Source organism: Malus domestica, chromosome 12 (assembly GCF_042453785.1).
Source record: "Malus domestica chromosome 12, GDT2T_hap1".
NCBI classification, from domain to species: Eukaryota; Viridiplantae; Streptophyta; class Magnoliopsida; order Rosales; family Rosaceae; genus Malus; species Malus domestica.
This window is the reverse complement of record NC_091672.1, coordinates 15,407,715-15,423,002: the sequence shown is the minus strand read 5'-3', so window position 1 is coordinate 15,423,002 and position 15,288 is coordinate 15,407,715. Positions and strand designations below refer to the sequence as shown.

At 40.0% G+C, this 15,288-nt stretch overlaps 2 protein-coding genes across 2 annotated transcripts; one reads left to right on the top strand and one right to left on the bottom strand.

Annotated features, from left to right (window-relative positions):
* The first annotated feature begins 9,419 nt into the window (after nucleotides 1–9,419).
* On the top strand, nucleotides 9,420–12,394 carry LOC103449969 (vacuolar protein-sorting-associated protein 37 homolog 1). Its single transcript, XM_008389291.4, has 7 exons — nucleotides 9,420–9,745; nucleotides 10,077–10,304; nucleotides 10,815–10,902; nucleotides 11,551–11,590; nucleotides 11,697–11,743; nucleotides 11,837–11,957; nucleotides 12,077–12,394. Exons 1-7 carry the CDS (start codon nucleotides 9,726–9,728, stop codon nucleotides 12,238–12,240), a joined length of 708 nt encoding a protein of 235 aa, XP_008387513.1. The 5' UTR covers nucleotides 9,420–9,725; the 3' UTR covers nucleotides 12,241–12,394.
* Nucleotides 12,395–12,540: 146 nt separating this feature from the next.
* Nucleotides 12,541–14,324, bottom strand: LOC103449970 (uncharacterized). The gene is made up of 2 exons (XM_008389292.4): nucleotides 13,931–14,324; nucleotides 12,541–13,208 (listed from the first exon to the last, which is right to left on the bottom strand). The coding sequence occupies exons 1-2, from the start codon at nucleotides 14,188–14,190 to the stop codon at nucleotides 12,764–12,766; spliced, it is 705 nt and encodes a 234-aa protein (XP_008387514.2). The 5' UTR covers nucleotides 14,191–14,324; the 3' UTR covers nucleotides 12,541–12,763.
* Nucleotides 14,325–15,288: the final 964 nt, after the last annotated feature.

The following is a 15,288-nucleotide window of genomic DNA, read 5'->3' as shown; positions in this document are numbered from 1 at the left end:
CTCTCTACTATATTCTTTACGATTTTCCTTTTGCCTAAAACCTTTTCATGTGTAGCCTTCATAGGAAATCGAGCTCGACACTCTCCTCTTGAATACTTCTGGAGTAGCCGGGCTATCTGTTGCGTCGGTCGAGCCTTCTGTAGCCGAATCCAATGCCTTCGCCAAGTTGCAGGAACTCCTATCCCTTTCTGCCTCATAAGTCCTTCAGTGTAAAGGCCTCAACTTTATAGAAGAGTGCCTAAACGATCTTCCAGCCGGTGGCTTGCTGAGCACTAAAAATGTCATCCATCTATATGATATCCTGGAACAGACTCGGTAGTTCTTTACTACTTTTAAAAGGGCTCTTCGGGCCGAAGGTTGAGGCCATTAAAGCAAAGAAAACACAGCTGGCTGACTTTGATCATCAGATCGTCAAGCTACAATGTTAAATTGCAGAGCTTCAACAGCAAAGGTTGGCCGTCGCTTTGGATCTCAAAAAGAATTTTGAAGCAAATAAAGCTCGACTAACAGACTTTGCAACTAGCGCAAGGTAGATCCAGTAACTTCAACTTAACAAAAGGACGAGGCAAGTTGAAGTCACAATGGGTTAAGTAAGGTGGTTGCAACTGAAGGCCGCTATTGAAGCCTTCCTTCATTTAACCCCTTGGGATTTTGGCCTTCGGAATCTTTTGTAACTTCCATTTGTACGCTCTTTTTGCAAAATTAATGAAATGATCATTTTAGTCTCACGTCTCCCAAGTGACTAGATAGTGTTTCTTTAGAAATTTCCCGTTGATCGGCAATTTGTGAATTAAACCAGTCCAATCTTTGAGGTGGTATGCCCCCTTACCGAGAACATTATAAACGATGAACGATCCTTAATTCCCACAGGCATCACAATTTGCCAAACCAACTCTCCATCGCCGAATGTTTTTTGTCTGACTTGCTGATAATAGGCTCACTCGGCAATCTTCTTCTGTGCCACCAATAACTTATAAGCGTCAAGCTGGATTTCTTCTAAGTCTTCTAACTCTTGTCTTATGGCCTACCTGTACTCGGCATTGAACAAACTACTTTGTTCAATCACTAGTAATGAATTTATACTTTGCTTGACTGGTAACATCGCATCGTGTCCATATGTTAACGCGTATGGGGTCGTCTCGGTGGCTGATCGGAATGAAGTTTGATAAGCCCATAACACTTCGTTTAACTTTAAATGCCACATACCAGGCCTCTCTTTTAACATTTTTTTAGAATACCGATCAAAACCTTATTACTTGCTTCGGCCTGTCCATTTGCCTGTGGGTAATACTGCTCGAGTCGAATTTTTAGATTTGCCGTATTCTCCTTAAACCTGTTTAATGTAAAGATTGTATCATTATCTGTTATGATTGTTTCTGGTACGCCAAATCTAGTCACGATGTTTTCTTCTACAAAATTATAGACTTCTTTAGATATTAACTCGGCATATAACTTGGCTTCAACCCATTTGGTGAAGTAATATGTCACGACAAGTATCCATGCATGCTTTGCTGACCCGAAAGATGGTGTAATTTTGCCGATTACATCCATGGCCTATCCTCTGAAAGGCCATGGTTTGGTAACCGAATGAAGTGATTCGGTCGGGACTCTCTGTATAGGCCCATCAATTTGACATTGTAAACATCCTCGTGCGGACTCAATACAATCCTTCAATATACTCGGCCAGAAATAGCTGTGTCGACGAAGCAACCATCGCATCTTTCGTCCGGGCTGATGAGCCTCGTAAATTCCTTCATGGACCTCTATGATTGCTTGAGGAGCCTCCTGAGGGCCAAGGCATAACAGTAACAAATTGTCCTCACCTTTTCAATATAATTCATTTTGGTACGTTACATAGTTTATGGCGTGAACCCTTGTCTTACGGTCGTGTTTGCCATTGGGATTGTCAAGATACCTTATAATTGACTTTCTCCAGTCATCTGGCATTGCCTCGATTACACAAACCTTTATAGGGTCCTTCCACTCCAACAACGAAGATGTTGACCCTAAAAACTACCAAGCCTACATGGCGCGTAGGCTGAGTAACTAATGAGCTAACTATTCATTTAGTTGTGTGTAGGGCATGCCAACTCATCGACTAAGCTCGACCGGGGAGTAAAATTTGTTGGTGTTGCATTAAGTGCGTTGTTGACTTCTTGGTCTTGCGACTGCGACCGAAGAAGGAACACATCTCGACCTTCGGGTTCTAGAGCCTGAAGACAAGGCTATTAGTCTTGCAAAGTTCACGGATCGTAGGCACCAGGTTCGGTCACGGTGATTATATTCATAAGATTATAAGCACGCCGAACATGCTCTAATCTATACAGACACAAGTACTTAAAAGAGATATATGTCTTGATGGTGAATGTGGTTTGGCCTTCAGAATGCCAAACTCTAAAACTTACCTGTGAATATCTAATCATAAAACAACTTGGCATTCAATGCGCCAAGCCCAGTTACTTGTAACACCTCACTTCGCCAAGAAGGCTAATAAGATAACCTCTGCCAATAAGGATTCGAAAATCCTTCGTGACCAAGACTTGGATAGATAATCAGTCGGCCTCGACGCAGTGCTATTTATCCAAACTGAATGTGCTCCGCGGTCGGCTGATTTTACGGCAACAGTGTTGTTTATCCAAACTGAAGGTGTACGTCAGTTGCCTTCACAATGCTATTTATCCAAACTGAAAATGTGTCAGTGAAAAAGAAAATAAAAATCTCAAGGTTGTTGAGAGGTTTCACGTAGATTTGCACAAGGCAGTTTGTGTGTTGTGTTGGAAGGGCTTTTACGATGCATAGTGCCTCTGTATTTATAATGCTATTCTCGCTGATGGCCAAGCCGTAAATCTCTGAGTCTCCTGATGTGTCACAGCTACTAGAAAATAATCTCTTAGTTTTATGATGTATCACGACTACCAAACTGAAGCAATCCCTAAGTCTCCTTACTCCACAAATCTTTAATATTTAAATACACCACATCTGACAAAACAATGATGGATTTATCCCATCATCATGTGATCAATGGTCAAGAAATTACCATGTCACTATCTTCTAATATTTAGCTTTTCCATCATGTACATAGGTTGAAGCCTACTTTTTTTTTTTATCTAGATATAATCATCCTAATCACATCACATCACCATCTCACAATTTCACCTTTATCCCATTCATGGATTAATTGCATGAAATTAATCCAGTACTAGCTGCACTGCCATATACCGAATATTCCCAATTAATTTGAATCTACCTTGGCTCCCAAATTAGAGATATTACCTTCATCTCATTTATTTCATTCCAATCTTTTGTCCAAAGGATAATAACAGCAGGCTAGCATGCGTGATCTTAGGCCTGGTTAAAAGACCTCGGCATCCTAAATGAGATTGCATTCGAACACCACAAGATTATAAATATTAAGATAATTCCAACTATTCAAAAGATAATTAGTATGATTATCATAATCATAATAATATAAATAATTGGAAATCATCTTGATATTTTACTCATGCGACGATAAAAAACTCTGCTCATTTAATAGTCTCGATTATTCAGACCAATGGTGTAAAATTGGGTCCAAATAGAAGGTAAGGACATGACTCGTGTACAAATTACGCAATCTCATTAGAGAACTTACTGATTTACCAAGGCCGGGTGTGTTCGTTATGACACAGGTATTTCTCGACCTAGTTTGCCCCTTAAGAGTTGTGCTCCGAAGGCTATTTGAGCTAATTCGTCAGCGTCAATGTTGTGAACTCTTCAAATATGTTTGAAAGTATCGTCGTCAAATGACTCAGCCAAATAGATGGCAACCATGTGATAGAGCGCCAGAGTACAACTCATGCAACGAAAAGTCCCATTAAGTTGGTTAATCACGAGTTCAAAATCACCGAGAATAAGGAAATAAGTTGCCCGCAAATCATAGAGGACACCAAGGCTGATGATAAGGGCTTCGTATTTGACCTGATTATTCGTACAATTAAAATCGAGCTTGAGAGAAAAATACCAACAGTTGTGATTTAGGGATTGAATAACGATTCCAACACCAGCCGAGACTGAAGTATTAGAACCATCAAAGTACATCGTCCAGTAATTATCACGTGTTTCCACCATAATGATTTCAACGTCATTGCCCCCCAAAACCATATGGTGAAGGATGTTGGGCCAAGAAATCGGCCAAAGCTTGGTCTTTGACAGCTTTCTAGGGCACATATTGCAAACTGAATTCAGAGAATGCCATTGTCCATTTTTTTATTCGACCTTTTACTAACGGCTAAGTGAGCATGTAATGAATGACATCGGTCTGGGCGATGACCTGAGTAACCGACGAGAGCATGTAATGCCTGAGTTTTGATGCAGCAAAAAATAAAGCTAGGCAAAGCTTCTCGACGGTGGAATAATTAATCTCCGGTGGGTTGAGATTTCGGCTAAGATAAAAAATGGTTTGTTCTCGCCCAGCATCATTGTCTTGTGCAAGAAGGCATCTGATGGATTCTTCGACCGCTGAGATGTACAGCTTAAGAGGGTTGTCATGTCGTGGTGGGACCAGGACGGGTGGAGTTGTAGGGAGACCTTGATCTACGTAAAGCCTCTTGGCGTTCTGCACACCATTCAAAAATGTCAGAATCCTTAAGTTTGAAGAGCGTGGAGAAGGCTTTCATTTTTCCCTCCAAATTATGGGTGAAACCTTAAGTTATTTCTTAGTCATCGGGGGTGAAGCGTTGATGATTGCTCGAGCCTTGTTTTTGTCTATCTCAATACCACGATGATGTAAAAGGAATCCTAAAAAATGGCCAACTGATATGCCGAAAGCACATTTGGCGGGATTCATGTTAAGGCTATGTTGGCGCATACGCAGGAAAGCCTAACGAGGATCATCCAAATGTTTTTGCCAATGTTCTGATTTGATTACAACATCTTTAATGTAAACTTCGACAATGGTACCAATCAAATCATGGAAGATAGTATTCATGGCTCGTTGGTATGTGACACCGACGTTCTTGAGGCCGAATGGCATGACGACCCATTTGTATATGCCGAGTGCCCCCGGGCAACGAAAAACGATCTTATGGACATCAGCATCGGCAATGAAAATCTAGTTATAACGAGCATGTCCACCCATAAAGAATAAGATCTCATGGTTTACTACTACGTTGATTAACAAATCTGAAATTGGCATTGGATATTCGTCTTTAGGAGTTACCAAGTTCAAATTTAGAAAATCAATACAGTTACGCAATTCATCACTTTTCTTTAAAACTGGGATGATATTTACCAGCCATTCGACTTATCGAGCTGTTCGAATAAACCCAGTTTTTAAAAGTCGAATGAGTTCATCTTTTATTCCGAGTTGTACTTTGGTTCAGAATCGTCGAGGTGGTTGCGGAATGGTTTACACCCAAGTTTGATGCGTAATTCATGTTCAACTAATGTTCGATCTAAACTAGGCATCTCATGGTAACTCCAAGCAAAATAATCTTTAAATTCTTTGAGCAAATTACAAATCTTGGTTTTTACATGTTGGGGTAACAACGACTAATAAACATAGGTTGTGGGTTTTCAGCCGTTCGAACATTTATTTCCTCTAAAGGATCCTTGACCTGAGGCTGACTATCCTCAAGCTCGGCTGGTGCAGCCTAAACTTTATCTAGTGAAAGTACTAGGCTGTTGTCTCATTCGGCCAAAAATTCGACTAAGTTTACGCCTGAATTTGGTTGTTTGGAAATAGCATACCAATGGGCCAATAGTCGTTCCATGGTAGATGAAACCACAACCCGGCGTCTATCCTTGTTATCTTCAGACATCAATGTCTGCGATCAGATCAGCCAACCCAAGTCTCACCGAATCTTGATGGACGATCTCGGCGCTTACCTAGATTGCTTTCTGTACAGAAATTTAAGTTGGTCGTCCTTCCTCATTCAAACTCTGTAGGGTAATATAACCGACGTAATCATCATAGTATCGTGCCTGAATTATATTGGCTTCAAATGGCTGATTATCGGCCGGGTGAACCACAGTGGATATGCCATCCTAAAAGATGAGAACCTTATATAATGAAGACGGGATGCAATTTGATTGATGAATTCAATCTTGACCGAGCAATGCATTATACTCAGTCTTGGAGTTAACGATAAAGAACGCGGTCATGTAATTGCGACCTGTAATGCTGACAGCTAAAGGAAGCACTCCCTTAGTATGAGACTTGTCACCGACAAAACTGCTCATGGTTATTCCTGATGGAATGAGTTCGTCGTTAAATTGTTGTAGTGTCTTCATGACGGAGAAGGGCATGATATTGACTGTAGCCCCACAATCGACGAAGATTTTGGAGATTGGATAAACTTCAATGTGAGCCGTGACATACAACAGCTTCAAATGTTGAAAATTAACCGAAGAAGAGTAGGGAAACAGTATGGCCAAAGCTGTTTTGAGTTCGTAGGCTTTACTCGCTTGTTCATCTTCTTCAATGGTGATGAAATTGACTTGTGTTGCTTCCTCGGCAACCACGTCCCCATCCAAGGAATTTGGTTGGTGTGGGGTTGTTTGAAATTCAGCACGGTGCCATGTTGATTTCCATATTTTCGAAGACTGAATAACCCATCGGGTCTTGGTCATTGTCTTCCGGGTTATCGAGCACGGTGTCATGCTTTGGAGCATCCTCGACCTGAACATCTCTCGCCTCATCGGTACCTGCTCTAATGGTATGTCAACTGAACCTGTTTCATTTTGGTTGTCGTCCTCGAGCCTGTTCGTTGCTAGGGTTTGATTTTGTCCCTGCAATGCGTTACGAGCTCGTTCTTCATAGGCTACTCGAGCATCCCTCATGTCTAGGTATGCATCCAAACGCGCCACACTATCCTTCTCATCGGCCGTAAGGCTAAAAAGAGATACAGCTGAGAAGACTTCGAAATGATGTCGTAAATATTAAAGATCTTCAAAAGAAAAAAGGAGCTCGGCAGTGTCTATGTCTGTGTACGGGTCGACCTTGAAGCCGAAGACTCGAGTTTCACGTATGTGTTTGAACCTGGCCTTCATTGCTGCAGTAGTTTTCTGAATAATTTGTTCGGCATCAAGGCAAGTTAGTGCCAGGTTGAAGGCTTCTTGACACATCTTAGGTAGGTTGTACAAGTCATTGGCAGAATGTTTCTTGTGAAATTCTCGCATGTACTCCAAGGATTCGTCGAGGAATGGAGGGTGTAGATTCCGTCAAACTCTTATTAACGGCTCTTGCGGGGTTAATAGGGGAAGTTTACTTTCGGCTTCTTTTCTGAAATGCTCAAAACAAGCTTTCATCTCCCCGGGCTGTAGGAGGAGTTTGATGCGCTTCTCGGACTTTTCAATGGTGGTTTCAAAGTCGTGATCAATTACCCTTTTCCCTTGAAGTAATTTGACCATAACTATCAGGGTTTGTCGGTTATCTCCACTTTCTGCTGCTTTTTTCGGCTACCATTTGGTAGCCAAAGTAGCCTGTGCTATCTGTCGTCGAGCCATGCAGTCTATTCGCTGATGTCAACGTTCTTAGATTTGGATAATGAGTATACATGCCAGTGGGAGAATTGTAACTATACCAACGTTGGTCGCATGGCTAAGATGGCTTAAAGGTTTTTTGATTCGCCGATGAACTTAAGTTGCTAGAATTATGCAAGTAATAATCCTCATTATAAAATGGTGCGTCGAAATCAAGGCGCCGTCTGGCTGAGGTGGGGTCATCCGTTCATATATGAAGGCCAAGCCTATCGAACACTTTCTGGCACTAGCCTCCGCCGAGTTCCTTTGTAGGTGTTGCTGCGACCTTGGATGGTTGTCGTGGTGTTGGAGCCTGAAGTGGTCCCTCATTTGGTTCAGTTAGGATGACACGTGTTTTACAACTGCTGCATAGAACCATCAGTCCATCAATTTCTTCTGCACTGGAATCTGACATAGATTTGACTATGGCCGGTCCCAAAAACTCTATGGGTGGTTCGTTGGAAAATAGATCAATCTTGAGTCACGGCCGAGAGTTCTGCTTTGGGACATGTTGTATTGGAACAAACTCGGCCTTCCCTTTCCCTTTGCTCTTGGGCATCCTTTTTTTTAACAAAAGAAGATAAAAGAGACCAAGTCATAATCAGGAGGAGCCCAACGATGTTTTATTCTGAGCCGAGATCTTTTAACATCAAAGTTTTCACTTTGAGTTTTTCCAAAGCTGAATAAAAGTTCATCCCCAAATATGTTTGGCTTGACGAAAGATTTTTTTTACCATTGACCACCGAATGTGTTGGACAATTATTATGCCCCCCAGGCATAATTACTTCGATAATTTCGACTTTTAACTCAAATAACTTAGCCAAATGGGATTTCTCCATATCGGCTTTATCACCAATAATCATATCAATGGGCGTAGTTTAGGTGTCTAAGATCATGTCTCCAATTACCATATCAATTGATGTGGTTTTATGGTCTAAAACCGTGTATTGGTCTTGTTCGTCATTGGAACACTCCTCTAACAAATCATTTTCTGAGTCAATTTTTGGCTCAGAAACTTGAACTTTTTCTTCTAGGCCTACCACACTTTCAATCTCAACCGAACAAATAGGTGGCCTAGGTTTTTCTTCAATCGTCTTGACAATTTTCTTAGGCCTAGTTTTGATTGTGGTCGAAGCGAAAAATTGCCCCTCGGTCTTTTCAACCAACCTTTCCTTCAAATGGAATTTGATTTGTAGTCGAAAACATAAGGAAAATGTTCTCCATCTAGCTAGGCATTAAATCGAGCTCTGTCTTCATTTACCCATTGCCTTTGGAGGGTAACAGGAGCTTTTATTCTCAACATGTAAGCGAATGACTTTTGCATCTCTCTATGGCCACAAAGAACTTTTTCCACTTCCAAAGATCTTTTATGTTCCTCATGGTGTTTTTCCAATTGCATTCACAAGTGGCTTCATGCATAGCGATAATCTCAACATGGTTCAAAGAAGTCGCAACTAAGGTCTACTTGGTGGACCTCCAAGATGTGCCAATGTCGTTGAAACCACTAAAACAATGAAAAATATGAAGTCTTACATTATGTGAAGCTTTTGAAACGTCGATTTTATGTTACATTCATCATAAATAATTTTTCTCAATCAAAGTGTTTGTAGTTTCATTCGTTATAGTTTTGTTCTACAATGGAGGTGAGAGTGGTTTTGAGAGTTGGAGAAGATAAATAATCTTAGGATATGCGCGTTCAAAGTGATTTTGGGTGTATTTAGAGTTTTTTAATTTAAAAAAAAAACTTTATAAGGTCGAAATTGTCATTACATATTAAAGTATATAAGTTATTTAATATTAAATTCTATTCAACATTACATGAAGTACTAATTAAAATAACAAAAATAACAGTTTAATTTGACATCCTATTTGAAGATGCTCTGAGTGGTTTTTTATCAAACAAACACATGAACACCCATAACTTTTGGGCTCCAATTTGGCCCAATGTCGGCAGAGTCGATGAAGAAATTCGCATCCATCCATCCATCCCGACTCCAAGTTGTTTTCCTCGCATCTTCTGCGATCTCTCTCTTCCTCTCACACGTCTTCGACCACTTGCACAAAGGCCACGCGCGTACTACAATCTAGTCGGAGGCGTAAACCGTTGAATTAGCTCTCGTACGTAACCGGACAGTTTAAGCTTCCAAATTCCTCAACTTCGCCGTCGTCCGTACAGTTCAATCGTCCCGTCCATTCGATTCCTTGCACAAGCTCCCCCCAAAGCCATGTCCATGTTCAAGTTCTGGTAATTTCTCTCTTCTGGGTGTAATTTAGGGTTTTAATTTTGAACCGTAGCTCCGTTAGTCCTAGGGTTGAATTCCGATTCTGGAGATTGATTTTTTGTCGTTTTCGTTAATGGGTCGGTGTCGAAATGTCCAATTTGTTCTGCGAATTGATGGGTTTTGTTAATTGAATCGATTTGCGAAATCATTTGTGGAAATTGGGTTGATTTTTGTTTCTGCAAATTATTTTTTTGGAGTTTGGGTTGATTTGTTTCTGCAAATTATTTTTATGGAGTTTGGGTGAATTACTGGAGAGGCTGAAGTCTAAGTTTCTAACCCTGTGTACGTTCACAGGGGATCTCAGGAGGAGCCCACTCAGCCGCGACCGGAGGTTGTTACTCCTTCACAGTCATGGTACCCTCCATCTGTAGTTAACTCTCCGACCTCTTCTCGCCCTGGGACGCCGAGCAGCACCTCATCTAGCAGTATGAGTTACCAAAGGCCAACAGAAAGGGCACAATCTCCGTTACATGTTTCGCCGGCCGAAGCTGCCGGTGTTATTTCTGTTTTGAAGGACAAGAGGTAAGGCTCATGGTGCTACCAAAATCTGATGTGTATAGAATAAATATGGTTTTTCTGTTTCGGAGCTGATCAACAATGATCTTAGGTCACCTAATTAATGGGTTGTTGCATATCAACTTGTCAATTTTTTTGTTTCAGATTGTACATTGATATCTGGAGATGTTTGTGTGTGAAATTTAACTGTACTTAGTGTTTGTCTAATGTAGTCGGTAGTTTTGTTGAACTTGTTCTTTTAAAAACAAAGCTTGGAACATTTTGGTGGACTGAAGAATGTTGAAAAGGAGTTTAGAGATTAGGTTTTACGTATCATGATAGGATTTGTTTACACAATCATTATTTTAATCAGTCTTTGAAAGACCATAATTGTTAAATGAAAAATGTTGTTTGAGTGAGTTTGTTTTGCTTAATCTCGAATATGGATGTAACTCTCTCAGATCATATCTAATTCTTATATCATCTTTGTGGAGTAATCAGTAACTAATTATTATGTTTTCCTATTGATGTGTTCAGTGTTGAGGACCTACGGAAGCTTTTGTCTGACAAGAATGCATACCAGCAATTTTTTCTTTCACTCGATCAGGTCAAAATTCAAAATAATGTAAGTTTTAGTTAACTTTTGGTGTTGTGCCGTTTCTGTTTAAGGTTCAAATGCTTCTGCACACACCCCATTGTTCTCAGTATAATCAACACTTACCTTTTTATTTAGAAAAGCACTTGATGAACTGTAATGGCTATCTTGATTTGGGCAAAGCGATAATCATACTTAGATCAGGCCCTTTAAGGGAAGGGATCCTCATTTTTTGAATAAAAATAGGGATTAGTTGTGGGACCCACTGCACATCGAACGTCAACGATCCTAACGGTCTATTTTGCAAGTCTCAATTCATAGATCATCCTTACAAAATTTCAATTCAATCCGAAACCAGTTGCCTATTTAATTCACAATGAAATTTCAATGTTTTCTTGGAACAAAGTGTTCGTCAATTTCTTTGAACTCAATTAGATGCCCTAAATATTTGCGATTTGGCTAATATTTTGCAAGGATGATCTATGAGGTACAACTTGAAAAATAGATAGTTCGGATTGTTAAAGTTCGATGTGGTGTGGGCCCCACAACTAATCCCCGTTTTTTATTAAAAAATGCGGATCCCCTCCCTTAATGGCTTCCATAGTTTGTTCGAATGCTGTCAGTTTCAGGACATGTCTTTATTCTGTTCTTTATTGTTTCTTCTACTGACCTCATCAGCTAAGAGAGGAGCTACGGAGGGAAACTCTGCAGTTATCCAGTGAGTTCTCTGTTTCGTTTTCTGACCTACTATTTTAAATATAGATGTCTCCTGCTGTTGGATTATACATGGGAAGACAAAGTATAAATTTATTTTTATCAAACAGGGGAAAACTTGGAAAAAGAACCACAGATGGTGGAACTTAGAAACCAGGTAAGCTTTCACCGTTGTCTTGTTTCTCGCACTTGTTGCAAAATTGTTGTTGTGATCGTGGATCTCTCTTTCCCATTTCTTTTGTGGTCACAGTGCAGAATAATTAGAACAACAGAGTTGGCTGCCGCTCAGGAGAAGCTAAATGAGCTCGAGAGAAAGAAAGAAGAAATGTTGAAGCTGTGTTCCCCGTCTTCTCTTCTTCAAAGGCTTCAAGGTATGCAGTAATGATAATATGAAATTGTACAGTAACTCAGGATTTGTTCTTGCCAAGCAATATATGACATGAATCACAATCAATTTGTTGGTACATGAAAACTTTGTTCGTACGTGCAGAATCGATGAATACGACAGAGGAGGAATCGGAAGCTCTGCACGAGCAGCTTCTCGACAAGGAGGTTGATCTCGGGGCTTTTGTGGAGAAATACAAGAAGCTTCGTACCACTTACCACAAGCGAGCGCTCGTTCATCTCGCAGCAAAAACATCTTCAGTAGGATGAACATATTACCATAACAACATGTATACATTTTAGTGGATACTTCATTGAAAATTGAAATGGTCCAAAAAAGTACTTTGGCTGGTTGCTTATGCGTGTATAACATTAACATTCAGTTTTGATGGTAATTCTATGTATAAACATTGTTGTTTTCTCATTTGGATATGCAAAGCTTTTAAACTTCGATCGAAGATTACCAATTTAGAGTCCCGTTCTTGGTACGATGTTTACTTACCTAGATCGAGTATTGAAATTATTCGGAATCAGATTCCACATTCGAATCAAAAGAAATACGCAATCGCGAATCAAAATCCAGAATTTTAACATTTGATAAACTAAGCACAATTTAAACTTTTACAGCACCATCTGGTTTCCCATGCCTACTAATACCAATATACGAAGCTACTTAACCTCAACCAAAACAAATGCAACTACCGGAGCGTCTATAGGTATTCATTTCACATGTCCAACCACCTTACCGAATTTCCCTCATCTTATCTTCAATTTCGGCTACTCCTATTAGGGATTATTGTTCCTCCGATTTCAAACGATCCAGCTCCTTGTCCCAGTTGAGTCCAAACATTTGACGGCCGAAAGGAGCCATAAGATTATACTGCAGTACCTTATTATTGATCTGTTTCACTTGCAATTTCAAAGCCTCTGAAGCTTCAACCCATTTCGATTGATCACCCCCGTCCCCGCCCCCGTTGCAATTTTTGCTTGCGCAAGCCTTCTTCAGAGCGATTCTCCATTCCGAAACCTGGCTCCTTATCTCTTTGTTGAGCTCAACCCACTGTGGCGCGCAGCCATTCTTTGAGAGGATTCGGTACAAAGTGTCCTCAGCTGGGTCTGCGTGAGGATTTGAACTTAAGTTTAGGGGCTTCCCTTTCCCCGGCAAATTCTCAAACTGCCCTGCTTCCATAGAATGCCATATTCTTTGCTCCACCACATTGATTATATCTGTTTCTGACCTGCCACAGCATCCCAAATTCAAAATTATCATAATTTTAATGACAATAATAATCCAACATTCAAAAACCCAAATCTAATTGAAAAGCCAAATCATCGCTTTAGGCCTGCGCTTCGGCCAAGTTTCAAATTTTGAAATGTGTAGTTTCAATTGTCGCGATTTAAGTCATGTAGTTTATGAACTGCTTGTAATCTAAGGGCAATAAAATTAGCACATAAGTAACATAGGGTAAGTGGTGTTCTTATTGTGAATACAAGTAGGTGGTGTTCTTGTAGTTGAAGAAACACCATACACATAATTATCAAATGCTAAATCAGTAACAAATTAAGTCATGAGACGTTTAGCGTCGGTTTGATAACCTTTCAATTGTTTTTATTTTTATTTTTGAATACGACATATTTTACACTAGGGGAATAGGAATTCGGCTAAGTCATTCAATGAGCAACTTAATTTGGTATCGAATTCGTCATTCACGAGATCCATGCCTAAGATCTCTTACTTATAAGTGAAGACGAATGCTACCAAACCATAGTTCTGAGCAACCCATTTCAATTGTTAGTCTTCAATTCTTGAACACACAAAAATTGTGAAAACAAAAACTGAAAACTGAAAACAAAATGGTTATCAAATATCCGAGTAAACTACTAAACTTGAACTACCGAATCAAATCAAAGTGGGCAAACAGAATCATGGTATGGCCAAATTAAAACTGGGGTTTTGAACCTGATGTTGTTGCGCTGACCACGGAGCTCAGGAGGAAGTTTACTGTCGTTAACGGCGTCTATCACCGCCGATAGGCGGTCTCCTAACGGCTTCTTCTTCTCCGCCTTATCAGATTTACTAGACGATGATGAAGACCACAGTCTCGTTTGGGACCCACCCTGGCCGACGCTGATCGCGGTCAGAGACGAATAGTGGGCCGTTGATCTCCGAATCTGAGACGACAACGCAGCTACCGTTAGTCGCCCAAGGCGGGTCGCCATGGCTTCAGCGCAACCTCGACTCCGAGGAGGTTCTCGTCTTCGTTGGTTTTGGTAGTGGGGATTTTGTTGAGTGACGGTTGCGGTGGGCGGCTCAGCGTTTGCCACGTGGGAACGGATGAAACTGGCGCCCAAATATGTGGGCCATGTGTTACCAAGTTTTCTCTTATTCACATCACTAAATACACGCTTCAATAAGCACGGTTAGATTAAAAGGAAACTAATGAAAATGGGTTAAAATTTTTGAGTTTTAATGGTAAGGAAAAAATAAATGGTAAAATAAATAGTACCAAGTTTGACTTTTTAATGTAAAAATTGATTTTTCATTACAGTGAACAGTACCGTGGGTTTTTCGTTAAAACTCCTCAAATTAAATTGGAAGGAGGGGATGAAATCTTTGGTTTAAATTGCAACCCGTCAAGGAATTTTTTTTTTTTTTTTGTTTTGTTAGTAAAAATATAGTTTGTTAGATTATATATTAAATTAAGAAGTCAACAAAGTTTAAACTCATGTCGTGGTCTAAGGGTAATACTCACCTTCATCACTGTAGTAAAATGTCACTTGCGGTCATGGAATATCTATTCAGTAATGTGTTATCTCCATCCTAATAGTAGGAGCACTTTGTTGCTTAATGCGTGATTCTGGAATTTTGTTATAATGTGTTTCATATTTGTAGTGGCTTATTATTCGTAAAACGCTGATACAAAAATCAGATTTGTTTTTATATGAATGCGCGTCTAACGTCAACAATAGGTTAAATTTTTTATTGTTTCGAATGACGAATATGGAGTTGGATTTTACCGCCCAACAAAGAGAGGAAACACAACTAATTTTCACATTGTTGTTCCATGGAGTATCATACAAGTTCCGTACGTTTGAATTTTGTGTTGAGTCCTCGAGGCCTTCCTAACTCAATGGGTAGCCCCTAAGCTATGCACCCCTTAATTAACATGCAAGTGGCTAAAGTTGGCTTTTTAACCAAAATTGTCTCTAATATTGACATAACTTCTCATTTTGATTCCTGATATTGAAAATTCATAGAAGTGGTCTATAAGTTGTTTATTGTAAATTATTTTTGTCCTTCAAAGAAAAATCTACAAG

Bases quoted from the DNA above. Each gene is read 5' to 3' on its own strand.
- LOC103449969 (XM_008389291.4), top strand. From the start codon at position 9,726: ATGTCCATGTTCAAGTTCTG. The intron at 9,746-10,076 runs GTAATTTCTCTC...GTACGTTCACAG, and splicing joins ATGTCCATGTTCAAGTTCTG to GGGATCTCAGGAGGAGCCCA. The intron at 11,744-11,836 runs GTAAGCTTTCAC...TTGTGGTCACAG, and splicing joins TGGTGGAACTTAGAAACCAG to TGCAGAATAATTAGAACAAC.
- LOC103449970 (XM_008389292.4), bottom strand. From the start codon at position 14,190: ATGGCGACCCGCCTTGGGCGACTAACGGTAGCTGCGTTGTCGTCTCAG. The intron at 13,209-13,930 runs GTTCAAAACCCC...ATGCTGTGGCAG, and splicing joins GGTCAGCGCAACAACATCAG to GTCAGAAACAGATATAATCA.